Raw genomic sequence first — 24180 nt, 5'->3', positions numbered from 1 at the left:
CTTTATACTTGTCTATCTGCTCATTTTCAGTCTCTTTTATGGATTTTTTACTTCTCTGTGTTGCCTTTAAATGTTATTGTTTCTCAGGTGTTTTAGGGTCTGCCAAAATTAGTGTTTCCTCTTCTCTATGGACTAGACCATACTTTGTTTTTAGTAATAATATATAGTCATGTTCTGCATATGACATTTTGGTCAATGATGGACTGAATATATGATGATGGTCCCATAAGATAATAATACTGTATTTTCACTGTACCTTTTCTACATTGAGATGTGTTTAGATACACAAATACATAGTATAGTGTTACAGTTGCCAACAGTATTCAGTACAGAAATGTGCTGTACAGATTTGTAGCCTAGGAGTAATAGTTTATTCCATATAGCCTTGGTGTGTACTAGGCTGTACCACCTAGGTTTGTGTAAGTGCACCCTTTGATGTTTGTGTGACAAAATTGCCTAATGATGCATTTTTCAGAATGTATCCCTGTCATTAAGCAATACATGACTGTATTTCTTCCTATTTTACCTAATAAATGCATACCACAAACAATATTTAGGTATACTTTTAGTTTTCTTCATCCTCTGCCTGAAGATGGGTGTATTTGATTTCTGGAAGGGGCCTGAGCTTCCAGAATTCTGGCCTTCATTGGACCAGAATGTTTTAATCTGTGGAGTGCCTAGACCTTACAGATAGCTGTGTTTGCAGGCTTGTCAAAGCTTTCCCTCCAACAGAGTGAAAAGTAGAAGGAGTACTCTGAGACTTTTGCTATTTTTCTTAGAAAAGAGGAAAGAAATATAAGGCTAGATAGGGATACAAATGTTGGGTAAAGCAAGGATTTGGCCACGTTAAGGAATTTTGTCATTATGCTTTGAAGATAAGAGCCATGGAAAGGTTTTAAGCAAGGAGTTAATATGAGGATTTCTGTTTTGCAAAGATCACTCTGGCTGTATATTGAAGAACAGATTGAAAGAGAACAAGAATCGATACAGGGGGACTATTTAGGAGGCTGTAGATATTCTGAAGGTACAGTTATCAGTTATGGTGATGGGTTGGTGAGAGAGAAGGAGGTGTCGAAGATGATACCTACACCTTGGGCTTGCTTAAAATAACCAATAGTGGTCCCATTCACTAAGACTGGAAGTCCTTAAAAAAAGGTCAGGAGTTTAGAGGAAGGATCATGAGTTCAATTTTGGACATGTTGAATTTGGAGTACCTTTGACACATGCCAGTGATGTCTAGGAGGCAGTTGAATATATGTGTCAGGAGCTCAGAGAAGTTAGGGGTGAGGTGATGTATTTGGGAGTAATCATGTGTGTGGATGTTTAAGCCATAGCCATTGATGAGATTGACCAGGGAGAATGTATAAAGTGAGACTAAAACAGGGCCAAGGAAATGTAGCAGTTACGAGCCAGGTAAAGGACAGTGGCAAAGAACATGGGATTGGTCAGAGTTAAGCTGAATAGGATGACAAGAAAGAGAGAGTGGGAAGTGTCACAGCAGTCAAAGGAAACAATTGTATCCAAAAGGAGAAGTGGTCTAAAGTATCAAATAACACTGGTAAGTAAAATGAGGACTAGAAAATGTCCATTGAATTTACTGACCTCGAGAATATGGGACTCGAGTGCTGTTTTTGTGACGTTCCAAAGCCAGACCAGATTGGATTAAGAAATGGATAGTAAATGAGAAAATAGAGTTAGTGACTATATGCAACTCTTCAGAGAAGTTTAGCTGTGAAGAAAGGCAGAATATAGACTGATAACCAGAGGGAGCTGTGATTTTATTTGAGATAGGAGCTGCTTGGATATGCAAAAGAAAAAAGGAGTAGTTAATAATGTAGGCATGAAGAGACAGGATCTAAACAAAATGTGGAAAGGATTGGTCTTGGATGAGAGGAAAACCAGATACCTTTTTACTAAGTCAGGAGGACAGGAGGGAAAGATGGGTGCACAAGTGGGTTGCTTCATTTGCTTGAAAATGGCAAGTTGAAGGAATTCCCACTGATGCTTTTTTGTTCCCTGGGAAGTAGGCATTGAGATCATTTGGAGGAGAAAGACTGAAAGGTAAAGGTTTAGAGATTTGAGGAGCATGGAGAAAATCTGAAATAGTCATTGAAAAGGAAGAAGAGCAAGTTAGACAATAGGATTTTTGGTTTGCATTCAGGGTCCATTTGTGGTTAATTAAAATAAATTTTGGGGGTTACCAATCCACATAGGGCCTCTTTCTAAGAGCACTGGAATGTACAAATGTATGCAAAGAGCACATAGAGTTGTTTTTTTTTCTTTACTATTATTATACTTTAAGTTCTAGGGTATATGTGCATAACGTGCAGGTTTGTTACATATATATACTTGTGCCATGTTGGTGTGCTGCACCCATCAACTCGTCATTTACATCAGGTATAACTCCCAATGCAATCCCTCCCCCCCGCCATGATAGGCCCAGGTGTATGATGTTCCCCTTCCCGAGTCCAAGTGATCTCATTGTTCAGTTCCCACCTATGAGTGAGAACATGTGGTGTTTGGTTTTCTCTACTTGTGATGGTTTGCTGAGAATGATGGTTTCCAGCTGCATCCATGTCCCTACAAAGGACACAAACTCATCCTTTTTTATGGCTGCATAGTATTCCGTAGTGTATATGTGCCACATTTTCTTAATCCAGTCTGTCACTGGATTTGGGTTGATTCCAAGTCTTTGCTATTGTGAATAGTGCTGCAGTAAACATACGTGTGCATGTGTCTTTATAGCAGCATGATTTATAATCCTTTGGGTATATACCCAGTAATGGGATGGCTGGGTCATATGGTACTTCTAGATCTAGATCCTTGAGGAATCGCTATACTGTTTTCCATAATGGTTGAACTAGTTTACAATCCCACCAACAGTGTAAAAGTGTTCCTATTTCTCCACATCCTCTGCAGCACCTGTTGTTTCCTGACTTTTTAATGATTGCCATTCTAACTGGTGTGAGATGATATCTCATTGTGGTTTTGATTTGCATTTCTCTGATGGCCAGTGATGATGAGCATTTTTTCATGTGTCTGTTGGCTGTATGAATGTCTTCTTTTGAGAAATGTCTGTTCATATCCTTTGCCCACTTTTTGATGGGGTTGTTTGTTTTTCTTGTAAATTTGTTTGAGTTCTTTGTAGATTCTGGATATCGGCCCTTTGTCAGATGAGTAGATTGCAAAAATTTTCTCCCATTCTGTAGGTTGCCTGTTCACTCTGATGGTAGTTTGTTTTGCTGTGCAGAAGCTCTTTAGTTTAATTAGATCCCATTTGTCAATTTTGGCTTTTGTTGCCGTTGCTTTTGGTGTTTTAGACATGAAGTCCTTGCCTATGCCTATGTCCTGAATGGTATTACCTAAGTTTTCTTCTAGGGTTTTTATGGTATTAGGTCTAACATTTAAGTCTCTAATCCATCTTGAATTAATTTTCGTATAAGGAGTAAGGAAAGGATCCAGTTTCAGCTTTCTACTTATGGCTAGCCAATTTTCCCAGCACCATTTATTAAATAGGGAATCCTTTCCCCATTTCTTGTTTCTCTCAGGTTTGTCAAAGATCAGATGGCTGTAGATGTGTGGTATTATTTCTGAGGGCTCTGTTCTGTTCCATTGGTGTATATCTGTTTTGGTACCAGTACCATGCTATTTTGGTTACTGTAGCCTTGTAGTATAGTTTGAAGTCAGGTAGCGTGATGCCTCCAGCTTTGTTCTTTTGACTTAGGATTGTCTTGGAGATGCGGGCTCTTTTTTGGTTCCATATGAACTTTAAAGCAGTTTTTTCCAATTCTGTGAAGAAAGTCGTTGGTAGCTTGATGGGGATGGCATTGAATCTATAAATTACCTTGGGCAGTATGGCCATTTTCACGATATTGATTCTCCCTATCCATGAGCATGGTATGTTCTTCCATTTGTTTGTGTCCTCTTTTATTTCACTGAGCAGTGGTTTGTAGTTCTCCTTGAAGAGGTCCTTTACATCCCTTGTAAGTTGGATTCCTAGGTATTTTATTCTCTTTGAAGCAATTGTGAATGGAAGTTCATTCATGATTTGACTCTCTGTTTGTCTGTTACTGGTGTATAAGAATGCTTGTGATTTTTGCGCATTAATTTTGTATCCTGAGACTTTGCTGAAGTTTCTTATCAGCTTAAGGAGATTTTGGGCTGAGACAATGGGGTTTTCTAAATATACAGTCATGTCATCTGCAAACAGGGACAATTTCACTTCTTCTTTTCCTAACTGAATCCCCTTGATTTCTTTCTCTTGCCTGATTGCCCTTGCCAGAACTTCCAACACTATGTTGAATAGGAGTGGTGAGAGAGGGCATCCCTGTCTTGTGCCAGTTTTCAAAGGGAATTTTTCCAGTTTTTGCCCATTCAGTATGATATTGGCTGTGGTTTTGTCATAAATAGGCCTTATGATTTTGAGATACGTTCCATCAATACTGAATTTATTAAGAGTTTTTAGCATGAAGGCCTGTTGAATTTTGTCGAAGGCCGTTTCTGCATCTATTGAGATAATCATGTGATTTTTCTCTTTGGTTCTCTTTATATGCTGGATTACGTTTATTGATTTGTGTATGTTGAACCAGCTTTGGATCCCAGGGATGAAGCCCACTTGATCATGGTGGATAAGCTTTTTGATGTGCTGCTGGATCCGGTTTGCCAGTATTTTATTGAGGATTTTTGCATCGTTATTCATCAGGGATATTGGTCTAAAATTCTCTTTTTTTATTGTGTCTCTGCCAGGCTTTGGTATCAGGATGATGTTGGCCTCGTAAAATGAGTTAGGAAAGATTCCCTCTTTTTCTCTTGATTGGAATAGTTTCAGAAGGAATGATACCAGCTCCTCCTTGTACCTCCGGTAGAATTCAGCTGTGAATCCATCTGGTCCTGGACTTTTTTTGGTTGGTAGGCTAGTAATTATTGCCTCAATTTCAGAGCCTGCTATTGGTCTATTCAGGGATCCAGCTTCTTCCTGGTTTAGTCTTGGGAGAGTGTAAGTGTCCAGGAAATTATCCATTTCTTCTAGAATTTCTAGTTTATTTGTGTAGGGGTGTTTATAGTATTCTCTGATGGTAGTTTGTATTTCTGTGGGGTCGGTGGTAATATCCCCTTTATCATTTTTTATTGCGTCTATTTGATTCTTCTCTCTTTTCTTCTTTATTAGTCTTGCTAGCAGTCTATCAATTTTGTTGATCTTTTCAAAAAACCAACTCCTGGATTCATTGATTTTTTGGAGGGTTTTTTGTGTCTCTATCTCCTTCAGTTCGGCTCTGATCTTAGTTATTTCTTGCCTTCTGCTAGCTTTTGAATGTGTTTGCTCTTGCTTCTCTAGTTCTTTTAATTGTGATGTTAGAGTGTCAATTTTAGATCTTTCCTGCTTTCTCTTGTGGGCATTTAGTGCTATAAATTTCCCTCTACACACTGCTTTTAATGTGTTCCAGGGATTCTGGTATGTTGTATCTTTGTTCTCATTGGTTTCAAAGAACATCTTTATTTCTGCCTTCATTTCGTTATGTACCCAGTAGTCACTCAGGAGCAGGTTATTCAGTTTCCATGTAGTTGAGCAGTTTTGATTCAGTTTCTTAGTCCTGAGTTCTAGTTTGATTGCAATGTGGTCTGAAAGACAGTTTGTTATAATTTCCGTTCTTGTACATTTGCTGAGGAGTGCTTTACTTCCAATTATGTGGTCTATTTTGGAATAAGTATGATGTGGTGCTGAGAAGAATGTATATTCTGTTGATTTGGGGTGGATAGTTCTGTAGATATCTATTAGGTCTGCTTGCTGCAGAGATGAGTTCAATTCCTGGATATCCTTGTTAACTTTCTGTCTCGTTGATCTGTCTAATGTTGACAGTGGAGTGTTGAAGTCTCCCATTATTATTGTGTGGGAGTCTAAGTCTCTTTGTAAGTCTCTAAGGACATGCTTTATGAATCTTGGTGCTCCAGTATTAGGTGCATATATATTTAGAATAGTTAGCTCTTCCTGTTGAATTGATCCCTTTACCATTATGTAATGGCCTTCTTTGTCTCTTTTGATCTTTGATGGTTTAAAGTCTGTTTTATCAGAGACTAGGATTGCAACCCCTGCTTTTTTTTGTTCTCCATTTGCTTGGTAGATCTTCCTCCATCCCTTTATTTTGAGCCTATGTGTGTCTCTGCATGTGAGATGGGTCTCCTGAATACAGTAAACTGATGGGTCTTGACTCTTTATCCAGTTTGCCAGTCTGTGTCTTTTAATTGGAGCATTTAGTCCATTTACATTTAAGGTTAATATTGTTATGTGTGAACTTGATCCTGCCATTATGATATTAACTGGTTATTTTGCTCGTTAGTTGATGCAGTTTCTTCCTAGCCTCGATGGTCTTTACATTTTGGCATGTTTTTGCAATGGCTGGTACCGGTTGTTCCTTTCCATGTTTAGTGCTTCCTTCAGGGTCTCTTGTAAGGCAGGCCTGGTGGTGACGAAATCTCTAAGCATTTGCTTATCTGTAAAGGATTTTATTTCTCCTTCACTTATGAAACTTAGTTTGGCTGGATATGAAATTCTGGGTTTAAAATTCTTTTCTTTAAGAATGTTGAATATTGGCCCCCACTCTCTTCTGGCTTGTAGTTTCTGCCGAGAGATCTGCTGTTAGTCTGATGGGCTTCCCTTTGTGGGTAACCTGACCTTTCTCTCTGGCTGCTGTTCAGATTTTTTCCTTCATTTCAACTTTGGTGAATCTGGCAATTATGTGTCTTGGAGTTGCTCTTCTCGAGGAGTATCTTTGTGGCATTCTCTATATTTCCTGAATTTGAATGTCGGCCTGCCCTACTAGGTTGGGGAAGTTCTCCTGGATGATATCCTGAAGAGTGTTTTCCAACTTGGTTCCATTTTTCCCCCTCACTTTCAGGCACCCCAATCAGATGTAGATTTGGTCTTTTTACATAATCCCATACTTCTTGCAGGCTTTGTTCATTTCTTTTTCTTCTTTTTTCTTTTGGTTTCTCTTCTCGCTTCATTTCATTCATTTGACCCTCAATTGCTGATACTCTTTCCTCCAGTTGATCAAGTCGGTTACTGAAGCTTGTGCATTTGTCACGTATTTCTCGTGTCATGGTTTTCATCTCTGTCAGTTCGTTTATGGCCTTCTCTGCATTAATTATTCTAATTATCAGTTCTTCCACTCTTTTTTCAAGATTTCTAGTTTCTTTGCACTGGATACGTAATTCTTCCTTTAGCTCTGAGAAGTTTGATGGACTGAAGCCTTCTTCTCTCCTCTCGTCAAAGTCATTCTCTGTCCAGCTTTGATCCGTTGCTGGCGATGAGCTGCGTTCCTTTGCAGGGGGAGATGCGCTCTTATTTTTTGAATTTCCAGCTTTTCTGCCCAGCTTTTCCCCCATCTTTGTGGTTTTATCTGCCTCTGGTCTTTGATGATGGTGACATACTGATTGGGTTTTGGTGTGTGTATCCTTCCTGTTTGTTAGTTTTCCTTCTAACAGTCAGGACCCTCAGCTGTAGGTCTGTTGGAGGTTGCTTGAGGTCCACTTCAGACCCTGTTTACCTGGGTATCAGCAGCAGAGGCTGCAGAAGAGTGTACCTGTCTGATTCTTGTGTATTGCTGAACAGCGAGTGTACCTGTCTGATTCTTGCTTTGGAAGCTTCCTCTCAGGGGTGTACTCCACTGTGTGAGGTGTGGGGTGTCGGTCTGCCCCTAGTGGGGGATGTCTCCCAGTTAGGCTACTCAGGGGTCAGGGACCCACTTGAGCAGGCAGTCTGTCCGTTCTCAGATCTCAGCCTCTGTGTTGGGAGATCCACTGCTCTCTTCAAAGCTGTCAGACAGAGTCGTTTGCGTCTGCAGTGGTTTCTGCTGCTTTTGTTGTTGTTGTTGTTGTTTAGCTGTGCCCTGTCCCCAGAGGTGGAGTCTACAAAGACAGGCAGGTTTCCTTGAGCTGCTGTGAGCTCCACCCAGTTCGAGCTTCCCAGCGGCTTTGTTTACCTACTTAAGCCTCAGCAATGGTGGGCATCCCTCCCCCAGCCTCGCTGCTGCCTTGCAGTTAGATGGCAGACTGCTGTACTGGCAATGAGGGAGGCTCCCTGGGCATGGGACCCTCTCGGCCAGGTGTGGTATATAGTCTCCTGGTGTGCCGGTTTGCTAAGACCCTTGGTAAAGCGCAGTATTGGGGTGGGAGTTACCCGATTTTCCAGGTGTTGTGTGGCTCAGTTCCCCTGGCTAGGAAAAGGGATTCCCTTCCCCCTTGTGCTTCCTAGGTGAGGCGATGCCTCGCCCTGCTTCAGCTCTCGCTGGTCGGGCTGCAGCAGCTGACCAGCACCGATTGTCCGGCAATCCCTAGTGAGATGAACCCAGTACCTCAGTTGAAAATGCAGAAATCACCTGTCTTCTGTGTCGCTCGTGCTGGGAGATGGAGACTGGAGCTATTCCTATTTGGCCATCTTGCTCCGCCCCCTAGAGTTGGTTTTATCCAGGGTCAGTGTTTTGCCATACAGGTGAGGCCAACAGAAAGAGGGAGTTTAGGATATTGGCAAGAGTGCTGCAGAAAGACATAATCTAAGCTGGATAAAGAGAAAGATGAAATAAAATAGAGGGATGATGGATTGTAAGAAAGCAATAGAGCAATGGACTGGAGTTCCTGATGAGCTTAAAGAATGGTCATGTTGGGAGAATTAAACAAGCTGAGACGATGGAGGGCAAGTGATGACAAGCACTATTATGTAATTGGCAATGTGGTTGGTTGATGTAGAGTTAGTGATAGGAGGACATCCAGAAAAGAGGGGAGTAGAGCACAGCTTTAGACAGGTCTTAATTCATGAACACTGAAGTCATCCATGTGATGGCAGATTTAGTATGTTGAAAGTTGGCTCTCCCTTTACCCAGAGTTCCAGATTGAGTGACCAGGCAATTGGTACTTATCAATAAACAGTGGAAGAATATAGTGTAATCAAAAAGCATGAGCTTCAAAGGAATAGATTTTTATGTTATTTATTAAAGAAAGAGGGCAAGTTGTAATGATTTGGAAGTGGTGAATGGAGAGTGAGGAGTGTTGAAACAAGCTCACTTTCCAATCTTGAGGTAAATGGAGTGTGGGAATATACAGCCACTAACCAGAGGGTCGCATGTCAGTAGTGCCATAGGGAATAACTAGATTTCAACTAAGGTAGAGAGGAATACAGTTTAAAGATAGAAGAAAGTTTTCACAACTACCTCATGAATCTTTCCACTAATGCCACATTTTTTTTTTCATTGTGATCTCCTGAACAATTCTCTTGTTTTCTTATCTTTCTCTCATCCCCAGCTACCCTTCTCCTCTACCCCACAATTGAAAGCCTTACCATCATTCAACATTTGGTCTTTGGAACAGGAGAGGTCTGTGGTTTCCTCTGATTATACAAGTGGGAAATTATCTCTCTCTCTTCTGAATTAGGACTATTTGTTGAAATAAAACTTATTGTTTATTTCATTTGTACCCCTTTGTTTTGTTTGTAATTATCCTGTCTTTTGCCTTACTAAATTGTAGCACAGTGCCTTGCACTACAGAAGTATTTGTTAAATGAATGAGAACAAGACAATGTATTTCTTTCTTCAAAGCTCTGTTTTTACTATTTTCCCCATTCTTCTATGTGTTAAGTCTACCAATTAGGCAAGCCATAGACAAAATAAGAAATAGACCTTTTGTTACTTTTCTGTATTTGTATCTAAATATTTTCTCTGCTTAGTTATCAAATTACAGTTAATAAAAAGGGTCATTTCTGTATTTATTTCATGTGAGGATTCACACTTTAAAGATTTAGTATAATATTCAAAAATCACAATTACTTTTGTGTCAACCTAATAATAAAGTTAACTAACATTTACCTTAGTAAGCACTTACTGTGTGCTTTAAATGTATTATCTAATTTAATTCTTGTAACAACCTATGAGGTTCTTACTATGATAATTCTCATTTCAAAGGTGAGGAAAGCAAGGCAGATAGGTAACTTACAAAGTAAATCACATGACTATGAGTGTTAAAGCTTGTATATGAGCTTAGAACCCAGGCAGCCTGTGCTCTTAACTACTATGCTATACTGCCTTATATAATCATTAACTGTATTGCTGGGTATGTGGAATTACTATGGTATTATTTATATCTCACACTAGTTATTCAGTTAATAATGGTTTTATTTTCAGATTACCTTAAAGAAAATATAACTCAACAACATATGGTTTCTCCAGAACCAGCTTCGCTTAGGGAGAAAGGGAAGTCATGGAGAAAAAAGGATCAAACTCATGCTTGTCCAAAAGTTAGGAAAGCCAGGCCTGTGTCATATGATAGAACAGGTATGTGGTATCATTGAACCAGATTGCTTAGAAATCACTATACTTTTTCAAATTATTCTGTGGTTTGTTTGCTTATATTGGACACTGACTTTAGAAAAAAACAGTATTACCTAATTTTATGTGTTTGGTTGCTTAAAGGATTATTAAAATGCTTTTTAAGTTCTTTTTGAAAATCTAAAATATTACATTGAATAATTGACAGAGATTGTTTAATCACTGTTCTTAATTAAGAACAATCTCTGAAGGCTATGATTTTAGAACTATAATATAAACTGTATAGTGTTTTACATATAACTGTAGTAAAACTTGATGATTTCATTTTATTTAACAATTTTATACCTTTGTCTGATAAAGAGTTTAAATCTCCAAATAAATAGTTTATTTAAATAGATTTTCTTCCACTAACATCTTCTAGTTTGTGTTTTCTCTATGCCTGAAATTCTTCTTAGTATTAATATTTTAAATTTTATAAGAGAAAGAAAACTTTTCTATTTTCATAGAAACACCATGATACAGAGGTGGATTTATTATAAAGCTATTGAAGCCTAAGCTTCAGGGCCCCTGACTCACACAGGCTTCGCCCTTTCTTTAAATAAATATCCTCAAAATTATAAGTACCTCATACAGCACAAAACTTGCACAGACGTGGTGTTGTTCATGCCCTCGTATAATTCTCTCCCCTTAAATGTGGAAAGGACCTGTGAATGCTTCTAACTAATAGGTGATGGACTGTCAATGCTGTGATTATATTACATTATCCAAGACTCCACCTTGCTGGTGGACTTGTTCTAGAGTCTCTCCCCTTTGCTGGCTTTGAAGAAGCAAGCTACTATGACTCAAATCACAAGGAAACGAGTTCTTACAACCTCAGGGAGCTTGGAAGCAGATCTTTTCCCAATAGAGCCTCCAAATGAGAATCCGTTACCAACCAACACCATGATTACAGCCTTTGAGACTTTAAGCAGAGGATGCAGTTAAGCTGTATCTAGACTCCTGACGCACAGAAACTGTGAGATAGTAAATACATGTTGTTTGAAGCCACTAAATTTGCAGTAATTTGTTATGCATTGTTTTAGTCCATTCTCACACTGCTATGCAGAAATACCTGAGACAGGGTATTTTATAAAGGGAAGGGGTTTAATTCACTCACAGTTCTGCATTCCTGGGGAGGCCTCAGAAAACTTAGAATCATAGTGGAAGGTAAAGGAGAAGCAGGCACCTTTTTCACAGTGTGGCAGGATGGAGTGAGTGCAAACAGGGGAAATGCCAGATGCTTATAAAACAATCAGATCTCGTGAAACTCACTCATTATCATGAGAACAAAATGGGGGAAACCACCCCCATGATCCACTTACTCCACCTAGTCCCACGCTTGACACATGGGGATTATGGGGATTACAATTCAAGGTGAGAGATTTGGGTGAGGACACAGAGCCACACCATATCATGCATCCAGGAAACTGATACAGTGGCTTTATTGCCACAAATGTTGCTGTACATTAAGAATTCTTAGTATTTAGTTGCATTGTCCTTTAGTGTTTTGAAATTGGTATCTAGTGTAAGAAAGGCCAGTAATTTAGATTTAATGGTTGCCAGATAAATAAAATTCTAATTCTTTACTGATTGCATTTCTTTAATTTGCTTCCCTCATTTAGCTTCTATAAATTCATGAATACGTAAACTGGTAAAGACCTAAGTAGCATTTTGTTTAGATTTTAAAACAATTATTAAATATTTCAAATATACAATATAGAGAAAATAATTTAGTATTCATGTACTCATTACCAGGATTTAACAACATTTAGTCATTTTTTTTAAAAAGGAAGTTGTAGACAGAATTCTAATATGCCCTCCAGTATTCCTACCCTCTGGTGTACATGCTTTGTATAATTGCCTACTCCTAAGTGGAAACAGAACCTGTGAATATGATAGACTGTCACTCCCATGCTTTTATATTATTTATATGGCAAAGGGATTTTCAGATGTATTTAAGACCCTTAATCAGTTGACTTTAAATTTATCAAAGGAGACTATTAGAGGCAAGCCTGACCTAATCAGATAAACCCTTAAGAGACCGCAAGTAGTAGCAGAGGCCCTGCCACTGCCTTTGAAGGAGCAAACTGCCATGTTGTAGAGAGGGCCACATGGCAAGAACCCTAAAGTTCGCTGAGAACTGTACCCAGCCAACTACCAAGGAAATGGGGACCTTAGTAATACAGCCATAAGGAAACGAATTCCACCTCAAACCTGAGGAGCTTAGAGGCAAGTCTTTCGCTAGCCCAGCCTCCAGATAAGGGCATGGTCAGCTGACACTTTGGTTTCAGCCCTGTAAGACCCTGAGCAGAGGACCCAGCCAAAATTTGCCAGACTCCTGACCTTGTTTCTTTTTAGTAAGCATTCTTGATTCTGTCATGAACTAACCTAACTCTTTTTTAGAAAGATGTTTTCTTTCCAGCTTTTTGAAAGTTATGCCTTCCTTATATTTTACTATTTATTCTGAAAAAGGGTTCTTTATTTGCTGAAACTGCCTCCATTTTTGAACAGTCTTTGTCAGATCTGTTGAATCTGCCAAATCACACTCAAAAATGAAAATGCTAATTTATGATACTTTCATGATATTACACAAGGGGAATACCCTTGCCAATAGCTGATATTTTCCAATTTTAAATTTTTTGCCAGTCTGAGTGAGATATGTGTTTTAATTTTTATTTTATTTGCAATTCCCTGATTACTAATGAGGTTGAATACTTTTCCATATGTTTATGGGCTGTTTATCTTTTCCTGTAAATTTTTTGTTCATCTTTTTATCAAAATGTTTATTTTTTAATCGTTAAGAATTCTTGAGATATTTGGTATAGTAATCTCTAGCCTGTTATATAGATTATAAACATCTTTTTAAAATGTGTTAATTACATTTTAACTTTGTGTATGGTGGTTTTTCTTGTATATAAGTTGCTAAGTTTGAGCAAGTCAAATGTATGATTGTTTTCCTTTTAACATGCTTTGACTCTTTTTCAAGAAGCCTTTACTACCCCAGTTTTATAAACATATTCTGCCATATTTTCTTCTAGTATTTCTATAATTTGTTTTTTGACATTTACAGCTGTAATCCATCTATAATTTATGCTTGCATATAACTGCATATTTATTTCAAATGACTAACCACTTTTGCATTATGATTTATTGAATAGTTAATCGTTCTTCTGTTGATTTGAATTATCTTTTTCACTTATTAGATTGGCTTGTATACGTAGTTATATTTCAAAACTCTAATTTGTTCTACTTCTTTGCTTTTCTGTCAATACCACACTATTTTGATTTCTAGAAGGTATATATTTTTATATCTGGGTCTATAATGTTAATTATCCTCTTGTCAGACATACACAGTTGTACCATATCCTTAATACTAATTTTCAATACCTCACCTAGGGCACAAAATGTAAAGAGGGACTCACTCTTAGAGTCATGCAAGTGCCTCATCCTAGTTATCATACTGTCTTATACAAGAGCTCAAGTCTCATTTAATCCTTAGAAAAGAAGTTGTTTTAGTCCAATGTTGTTTGTAATTTCTAGAGGGCCAGAAATATAACTTCTTAGCATGGCTTTCTGTATGCTTCTCTTTCCAAGATTTGTTCTATCAAGAAAATAAGTTTAAGGGCCAACAGGACAACCTGTATAGCATAGTGAATAAAAGCCAAGAAAAGAGACTCTTTCAAGAACGAGAGGATTGTCAACTGTTGGCTAAGAGATTAAGTGAGAGATGATCTGAAAGGTGTCTGTGGGATGAGTATCCTTAGGAAAAATATTTCCATCCCACCCTGTCATCCCTGCTTTTCTGATCCAACTGCCCCTCCCCCAGCTTAGGCATTTATTAAGAAAAGCCTTATAACCGGTTCCTGTTCCTAGTCTCTTCTCTTATTACTACCTGTGTAATTATGAATTAGGTCTTTCGTGACGTCTTTCTTAAATTGATAAATATTATTCCCTCTTTCCAACTTCTGTTAAAACTAAATTTTAAGCTATATTTTCTCCTCTAATAATATAATCGTTTAAGTTACCATTTAGATTTTTTTCTCTATATAGAAATATTTGGAATATTTTGCATTATCCTTAAGTGATGCCCACATTTGCACTTATATTGGATTTTTAAATTGTTCTATACCAGAACCAAAAGATGATGATGTGATAAGAAATATTATTAGGTTACGAGAAAAGCTTGGTTGGCAAACTGTATTACCGCAGCACAGTTTGAAATATGGAAGTTCCAAAATTGCAGTTCAGAAGATTACTTTAAAGGTATTATTCTATTTTATTTAATTTTGATCTTTAAAAATCAATGTTGAAATTATATTTTTATTTTTATTTCATTTCAAATATTATGTCAAAGTCAAACATTACATTAATATCAAGTTACAATTATTTCATGGTAAATGCAAAAGTATTTGACATCATTTCATTTTACTTATTTAAGAAATGGAGAATAGATCAAGCATATAAACTTTAAGTCTATGACACATCAAAATATTTGTGTTTGTCCCCTCTTATCACTTTCTTTGAGTGAGTCCCCAGCAAAGGTGTATCATCTGCCTGAAACTTGAATCTACTGTTTGGTTTCTGGATATCACTTTTTCTGTGATTTAAGAAGAAATTGTTAGGTAATGTAACATTCTATTCTTCTCACACTCTAACTCCCTGGTACCTGATTTTCTATCTCATCTGGTCTGTGTTTCCTTATGCTGTTCATTTTTTTCTTACCCATTAGCCTCTGTCTTCAGAGAAATTTTAGCTTGTCCAAGGTCACATGACCAGAGGGTAGAAGCTGTGGTAAGAACTAAGGTTTGTGTCCTGAGACCTCATTTATTACAGGTGCTCTAAGATTGAACAGGATCATCTCTCCCTACTGTTAGAAAGGGGACTCTCAAAATGTGGTCCCCAGACAAGCAACACTGGAATCACCTTAGAACTTATTAGACATACATATTCTTATCTGCACCCTAGACCCACTGAATCAGAAACCTTTGGAGGCAGAGCTTTGCAATCTGTATTTTATTCAGTTCTCCACGATTCTAATGCACAATTAAGAACTACTGCTCCCAACCAAGGATCAGCAGATTTTTTTCTGAAGAGGACCAGGTAATAAATACTTTAGATTTTGCAACTACTCAACTCTGTCACTGTAGTACCAAAGCATTGATAGATAATACATACATAAATGGATGTGACTGTGTTCCAATAAAACTTTATTTACAAAAGCAGGCACCTTGCCCTGCTCTACACTGTACCATGAAGATAAATCATCATCTTTTGATCATTTTTCAGAGGCAACAATGTGAAGAAAAGTACATGTATAATTGAATCAGTTTTATCTAGTTTTGAACCTGTACACTCACCATGTTATCAAGTTCCTAACCTCTTGAGCTTTAGTTTTTTGACCTTGAAATGGAGATAATAATAGTTACCATGGAGGACTGTGAAAATTAAATATATGCCATGGTTCCTGGCAGGTGGTGGGCACAGTAGTTTAAAAACAAAACAAAACCATAGCTGTACATGGGTTCCTTGGACTCTCAAATAAAGTGAATTTCATTTGTGTGTGAAGAAAGGATTGAGAATATGATTAAACACTTGTTTTTAATTGAAAAAATAATTTAATTGGAACATATTTTTATGCTTTTATGATTTGATTTTTTAATTATATATATAATCCATTTGGAAGATTTGTATCTATCTTGTTTCTTAGTAATGTTTTGAAACCTAATTTAGAACATAAATGACTCAAATAACCAAATAACAATTAAAAAGGTCATACATTATACGAGTCATCATTTAGAGCTCATTTATTTCCTGTTATTTGCAGTTTTTAAACTTGTTTTTGAGGGTTTAATATTGATTATATTAGAAGCTGAAGTAAGAAAGTGAAACAGCTAAAATAATTGAGAAGAAACAAGTAATCTTCAAGGAAGACAGAATTTTAAAAAGTGTAAAACTGGATCCAAAATTTAAAACTACAATGATTGGAAACCGTTTAGTTACACAATTAAATAGCTTCTAAGGACATCACTAAATACTAAATGCTTTTTTATGGTAAAATTTATCCAGAAAAGACTAAAGTTTTCTTATGATTTTAGAATTTTTTGTCAATAAAAGTTAAAAGTTTCAGGAAACTTTTATTTTAAAGCTAAAATAAATACATTTTACTTAAAATTTTCCTTAATGTGTAATGGCTGATTTTTCAATGCCAAGTATGGGAGAGGCATTATAATTTATTGCAATAGCTTAGAATATGGGTTTAGAGTCAGACTTGGATTCACATCCCTAGTTCACCATTTCCTGAATTTGTGACTTTTCTCAAATTATCTAACTTATCAAAATATTCATTTTTTTAAATTTGAAAAACAGGGTCTTTCTCTGTCACCTAGGCTGAAGCCACAATGGTGTGAGTAAAGCTCCCTGCAGCTTCAAACTCTTGGGCTCAAGTGATCTCACCTCAGCCTCCTGAGTAGCTGGGATTACAGACGTGAGCCACCTCACTCAGTTCCCTCAAAGTATTAATTTCTGCAATTGTTTAGTGCGATTAAAAATATCAAGCCTTAGTTTTTTTAAATTTGAGAGGTGAATGTTAATAGATTAAACTCTTATGGTTGTAAAGATAATGTATATGAAAGAGTTATTACTCATTATTTATTACTTAACAAATAATAGCTATTTTTATCTTATACTAAATCGCTATCATTATCAAAATAAATGACAAATTTAATATGCCCAAAGATTTCTGGTGTTGGCAGACAAATACTGGAAGATGGCGTATTATGTAAAAGGTATGTCGTCGAGTTCTTTGGATTAGTAAGCATGTATTATTAAGCATATAGATATTTTTTTCTGAATTAAGGATCCTTTTTTAAGGATGAAAATTAAATATGTTAAATCTTTCATAAGAGTGATCTTGTTGAACATTGTTTAGACACAATTTGATGTTAACTTTCTCCAGATATAGTATTCTTATTTTTAATCTGTGTTTAAATTGTTTCAATTTAGTGGATAATCAGTTCAGCCATTGTATTAATTTTGTTAATTTAGTCAAAATAATTAAATTTCTTTATTTTTATTTTTTTTAAATCTCAGAAACCTTTGGAAGATGATGGAGAATTTGTATATTGCCTTCCTCGGAAAAGTCCTAAAGCCCTTTACAATCCGTATGATCTTCAGGCAGTATCGGCTCATACCGCTAAACATTGCAAAGAATTTTGGGTTATTACTGCTTCATTTATCTCAAAGGTAATGTTTAATGGATGTTTTAAGCTTTCGGAATTACAATACAAAAATATTATCCAATGTAGAATTTAATTGCGTACATTTATCTTTCTGTTTCAGAGATACTTGGTCATTTGTGGAGCAGTTTGTATATAAGAATCTCCTTGGGAGAATGTTATTTAATAGTGAAGTTTTTCCTTTTGTGTAGAGATTTAGGTTTGGAGATTCAACTTTAATAAATTTTTTCATCTATCAAATACTTTGTTAATACTTGGAGTAAATTTTTAAAGGAAGGACTACAGAACAAGCATTTGCTAACATAATGGGAACTATAATAATAAAGAAAAGAATATTCTTTATTGGCACTTTTGTCAGAAACTTTATTGCCAGGTGTAGAAATCCCCCTTTTACACTCTTATATAGCATTTTGATATTTATCACAAGTTGAAAATATACAATTACTTGTTTTAATGATTTGTTTAATGTCTGTCTGCCTTTTTCTGCCCTCCCAGCCTCCCAACTAAAATGAACTTTATGCATGGGCAAGACCACATCTTTGTATGAGGTAGATCTGTATGTGCAGATACAGAAATACCTCTAATAGTATCAAGTGAGAATGGAGGAAAAACTTCTACATATATATGAATATACACATAGATACATATGTGCTGATAAAAATATGCATACTTTTATCTCTGGAATAAAATTATTTTTTAAATGGTGACATTCAGATAGGGGAGGGCCACTCATGGGAGGAGAGAGAACTCCTTGATGAAGGGCATGTAGTTTTTGAATGTCAATATAGGATATGTGGGTAGTGAGATTATAAGCCACTTTGGACTACCGCATCTCTGTAGCTAAAATTAAGTTCATAAATACTACTTTTATAGAAAATGTAAAAATTGTGAGACTCAAATTTGAACAGCTATTTGTGAAAAGTATCTCAGGGTGAGGAGGAAGTTTCTCTCTGTCGGAGCACGAGAAATAGCGTTAGAAAATAGCAAGTGGCACAAGTATACATATGTAACAAACCTGCACGTTATGCACATGTACCCTAGAACTTAAAGTATAATAATAATAATAAATAAATAAATAAAAATAAAAAAATAAAAAATAAAAAGAATACAAAAAAAAAAAAAGAAAATAGCAAGTGTAGAAGCAGTGTGTTGAGGGAAATCAAATTTGGGTATAGATAAAATAGCTGAGGATTCATACATGGAAAAAACTTAGTTATAAAGGCAAGAAGTTATCAGCCAAATACAGGCTTTCTTAATTTCTTGAAAATGGTACATATTTTTAAAATAAATAAAATAATGCTTTTGTGCTTTATTTTGTAGGTCACTAATATCGTTGGTAGTATGGAGGAAGTAGAACTCATACCTACTTTGGAATGGCTATCAGAAAGAAAACATTACTATTTATTACGTCAATTCAAGATATTTTCTGATTTCCGGTGAGGTGAAAAAAAATGAAACCAGTTCTTTGTAGTTTGATCCTGTTGAAGGAGCAGTTGCCCGATTGACATCTGGGTTCTACTACAGTAATACCAGTAGAAAATAGTACTAATTCCTTTATCTAAAAATTTTTATGGAACACCCCATTTCCTCTGTAACTTATGAAGAAATGCCAATAATTTTGGCATTTAAGAAGCATTTTTCCTTTCAGAATTAATAAAGCATTTGTTACCTGTAACTTATGAGGAAATGCCATAAGTTATAGAGGAATGGGATGTTCCATAAAAATTTTTTAGGTGAAGGAAGTTTACCCTTTTCAGTATTACAACTCTTAATTTTAGTCTTTTTGGATAAATATTGTAAAAATATTTTATAGTCAAGCAAACTTAAATACACCCTACAGTTGACTCTGCCACAATGCAAGGGTTAGGGGCCCTGACCCCCTACACAGTTCAAAATTTGAGTATAACTTTTGACTCTACCCAAACTTTGCTATTAATACTAATAGTCTACTGTTGACAAGAAGCTTTATCAGTAACATAAACAATCATTAACATATTTTGTCTGGTACATGTATACTGTATTCTTACAATAAAGTAAGTTAGAAGAAAGAAAAAGGAAAATCATAAGGGAGAGAAAATAAATTTACTACTCATTAAATGGAAGTAGATCATAATAAAGTTCTTCATCCTTGTCATTGTCACATTGAGTAGGCTGAGGAGGAGGAGGAAAAGTAGAGATTGGTTTTGCTGTCTCAGGGGTGGCAGATGTGGAAGAAAATGTACATGTAAATGGACTTGTGCCATTCAAACCCATGTTGTTCAAGAGTCAGCTATGTTGACTTGGGTTTGCCTTTTTTTCCGTGCATATATTTATTTATATGAATATTTATTGAGAGTCTGTTAAGAACCAGGCATATTCTAGATGCCAAGGATATTGTATTGAACAAACCAAACAATTGTCCTGCACTCAAATATGTATATCATAGTGGGTGAGAGATAATAGAAAACATGCAAATATGTGAAATATTGAGTGGAGACTAAATGTGGTTGAAGGAAAATAAAACAGAGTAAGGGAGCTGGAGGCAGCTTGTTGATTCAAGTTCATGATTAAAAATTTATCTAGTTTTAAGGTACATTATGTTACATTATGTTATATCACATCACATTAGGATTCCCAAGACTGATTCTTCACAGAGTAGTTCCAGGTTATTGTTCTTTTAGTGTTTATATCTAGTTCTATAATTTTCTTGTTTCTTCTCTAATGTCTGCTTTTTCTTGTGATATGTTCTTGTCTGCTGGGGACTAGGAAAACAGGTAAATAATATTTTAAATTGTTTATTTAATATGTAAATAGCTTGAATAACTAAGGACCTGAGAAATTTTTTTTTTTGGTAAGAGAAGAAGGATTTTGTGACAGAGAAATTAATTATTGAATAAATGTTATTGTGTACCTATTTTGTTTCACCTGTGTTAAGAACTGGAGACAGAACTACGAAAAAATATACAAGGTTTCTGTTCCTATAGAACTTATATTCTAATGGAAGGAGATAGATAATAATAGGTAAATAAATAATTTCAGATCGTGATGAGGCCTAGAAATATAATAAAACAGAGAATTAGAGATGTGTGTGTGCATTGGTTCTTTAGATAGGATGGTCAGAGATGTGGCATTGAAGCAGAGACCTAAATGATTAAAACTAGGCTGCCCTGTGGGAGCTCCAGAAGATGCAAGTTTCAAAGTTATGAAGCAGGAACTAGTTTAGTATGGATTTGACAGTAGAAGTGGTGTTCCTGGAATGAAGTTGGTAGGAAATGAAGCTGGTTCTGTTATTTTCTGGGACCTGTCACATGTAGTGTAGGTGACTGAGTAACAGTTCTAAGTTTCTCGTCAAAGAGAGGTGATAGTTGCATCCCTGTAATTTAGGAGCTAGAATTGGGGCTAGATAGGTTTTTGATTCTGGGTTATCAATTTAAGATATTATCCAAAGTAATATTTTCTGTATCTTTTTATTTGAAACTCTGTCAGTGTCAGACTTTCCACTGTTATGCTTGCCTTCTGATACATCCTCAGGGTCTGCTCTGCTCTAAATAGTTATCATTTATTAAACTTTTTAAATTCAACTGCAACTGGGACAAGAATCATCTTTTTACATGACATTTGGTATCAAAGTCTATAGTCAAAATGATTCATTTTCTTTATTCATGTAAAGAAAAAAATAAATTAAAATTTATATTTACTTAATTTGTACTTAATTTTATATATACTTAATATACTTAATTTTAAATTTTATTTTTAATATTTTCATAGTTTTTCTTAGATCACGATATTGTAAAAGGTAATATTTCAAATAGAAAAATGAGATAAGATGAAGTGTTAACAACTTAAGCTGGTGATGCCAGTACAGGGGTGATTAGACCATCAGCATCATTGTTTTACCTCATGAAACTTTTCTGGTATATTAGTTTTTGTGACCTGGTGCAGATACGCCTTACACCGTTGGGTTCCCCCCTGATTCCTAAGGATTTTCAGGGATCTTCTAGGGTTCTGAGATACCATGACTCTATGGATTTGGATTAAAGTGAAATAGTAACTTATGTGGAGTGCTTCTTTGGAACTGGATTTAAGGTCAAGGTACTAGATTTTGATTGAGGCAGTCCTGATTTTCAAGGCCTCAGGTGAGCCTGTTTGAAGGATATCATGGGATTCTCTTTGAACTGCTTGGATGGCTCCAGGCCCCTTTCAGCCTTCTTTGATTCAAAATTAGCCAACGTCATCACTAACATTGGCTGTTTGGCTTCTCAGACACACCCCTATCCCCACGATTTTCTGCTACCCACTAGCTCTTACCAGCTACATAAGTAATCTCACATTGGCAAACAAGTATCACATCTCAGTGTTTATTTAAAGGTGGTTGTTTTCCTCTAGATGCAAAGGCTACCAAGGAAGCAATTGTGATACTGCATTAGACTAGTCCCACACGTGCATAATGTAGGTGGCAATAGTCATTTAGAATTGAAAGAGATTTTTTTTTTTTTTTTTTTTTTGAGACGGAGTCTCGCTCTGTCGCCCAGGCTGGAGTGCAGTGGCGCAATCTCGGCTCACTGCAAGCTCCGCCTCCCAGGTTCACGCCATTCTCCTGCCTCAGCCTCCCGCGAGGAGCTGGGACTACAGGCGCCCGCCACTGCGCCCGGCTATTTTTTTTCTATTTTTTAGTAGAGACGGTGTTTCACCATGGTCTCGATCTCCTGACCTTGTGGTCCGCCCGCCTCGGCCTCCCAAAGTGCTGGGATTACAGGCGTGAGAAAGAGATTTGCAGAAACAGTTGGCATGTCTTTTTCAGAATGCATGACAATTATTGATGATGAATCATAACCAGGGAAACTTTCCAATTCCTTCTCATGTAGGTTCTTTGAGTTTTAAAAATTACAAGTGCATTTTTTATATAAGTATTAAATAATATCAAAATGACATATATTACCTTAATTTTCTACTTACCACTATAGAGACTTTTTATCAATGTACCTTTTCATTATTACTGAAAATTGAATCTTGACTTTTCTTGAAGTATGAAGTCTCTTTTCAAAGTAAGCCAATAAACATATAAAGGAAAACAATATTTTAAAAATCATTTTTAATATTTATTGGAATGCTGCAGCTAAGTGAATCCTGCATCTGTGAGAATTATAAGGACTTTCATTTACATTTACCTTTTGCTCTATATTCTGCTGATAGTTTGGGAGAAAATTTATATGGTTTAGCATTTACTTTAGGTAACTCAGGATGAATGAAACATGTTCTAGAGAATATTCTGATATTACTAAGCTTTTACTAAATTTATTCCATATAAATGGTTTATGGATATGGAATATAAGAAGCATTTTTCCTTTCAGAATGAATAAAGCATTTGTCACCTGGAAATTGAATGTTAAAAGAATTAAGACAGAGAAGAGCAGGTAAGTTTTGATATGCAATATGTTTATAAAAATTTCAAAAGGAAGCTATATGTTTTACATGTAGTGTGGAAGCAGATATAATTTCATTTTCATTCAGTGATTAGAAAGTCACATTCCATTGCTTTATGATGAAACTTAACCCATTTTTGTTTTTTAAAGACTATTAAACACTGTATTTTGCAGTATACCATTCTATGGTCATAGAGCTATGGAAAATCTTGATGAGTTCCCTTGGTCACTTTATCTAACTTCTTGTTTCCAGGAAGAAGAATAATTAAGTCATTTAAAGTAGACAACAGTAATCTTACTTTGTGAGATCTCCAACAGCCAAATGTTTTTTAAAATTGCTTTTATTAAACTTTTTATTTTGAGATAGTTGTGGATTGAGATGCAGTTATAAGAAATAATAGAGATATCCCATGTACCTTTTACCCAGTTTCCCTCCCAAATGTTGCAAAACTACAGTCTATTTTGACAGCCAGGGCATTGACAATGATGTATAATCAATATATAGAACACTTCTATCACCACAGGATCCCCTGTGTTGGCCTTTTATAGCTATACCCCCCTCCCTCCTATTCCTGCTCCCTCCTTGACCTGTGGCAACCACTAATCTGTTAGCTATTTCTGTAATTTTATCTTTTCAAGAATGTTCTTATGGTAAATAACAATAAATCAAGAGGAGGGAAGGAAACTTTTGGAGGTGACAGTTTATGGCATAGATTGTTCACAGATGTATACTTATCTCCACATGCACCAATTGTATATATTAAATAGGTACAGCTTTTTGCATGTCAATCATACCTCAATTAAATGGTTTTCAAGAAAAGAATGCTGTATCTGCACAGCAAAGGAGATAATCCACAGGGTGAAGAGACAGCCTGCAGAATGGGCGAACATATTTGGCAACTGTTCATTCTCTAAGGGATTAATATGCAGAATATACAGGGAAGTCAGCAGTAAAAAATAAATCATCTGATTTAAAAATGGGCAAAGGATCAGAATAGACATTTCTCAAAAGAAGGAATACAAATGGCCAATAGGTATATGAAAAGATGCTCAACATCCCCAATCATCAGGGCAATGCAAATCAAAACCACAATGAGATATCACCTCACCCCAGATAGAATGACTGTCATCAAAAAGACAAAAAATAAATGCTGATGAGGATATGGAGAAAAGTTAGCTCTTATACAGTAT

At 36.1% G+C, this 24180-nt stretch overlaps 1 protein-coding gene across 4 annotated transcripts in view; it reads left to right on the top strand.

The window, feature by feature from the left end:
- Positions 1 to 24180, top strand: part of DNAH14 (dynein axonemal heavy chain 14) — a 528962-nt gene that overhangs the window by 24583 nt on the left and 480199 nt on the right. For all 4 annotated transcript variants that reach the window (XM_073011492.1, XM_073011489.1, XM_073011491.1 and 1 more), the window contains exons 4-8: positions 10170 to 10319; positions 14485 to 14615; positions 17442 to 17594; positions 18908 to 19023; positions 22918 to 22980. In XM_073011492.1, the coding sequence (XP_072867593.1) occupies positions 10170 to 10319; positions 14485 to 14615; positions 17442 to 17594; positions 18908 to 19023; positions 22918 to 22980 (613 nt within the window). The remainder of the gene's footprint in view (positions 1 to 10169; positions 10320 to 14484; positions 14616 to 17441; positions 17595 to 18907; positions 19024 to 22917; positions 22981 to 24180) is intronic.

The sequence above is a fragment of the Chlorocebus sabaeus genome, chromosome 25, assembly GCF_047675955.1.
Source record: "Chlorocebus sabaeus isolate Y175 chromosome 25, mChlSab1.0.hap1, whole genome shotgun sequence".
Taxonomy (NCBI): Eukaryota; Metazoa; Chordata; class Mammalia; order Primates; family Cercopithecidae; genus Chlorocebus; species Chlorocebus sabaeus.
The sequence above is the reverse complement of the archived record's forward strand: the minus strand, read 5'-3'. Positions and strand labels throughout refer to the sequence as shown.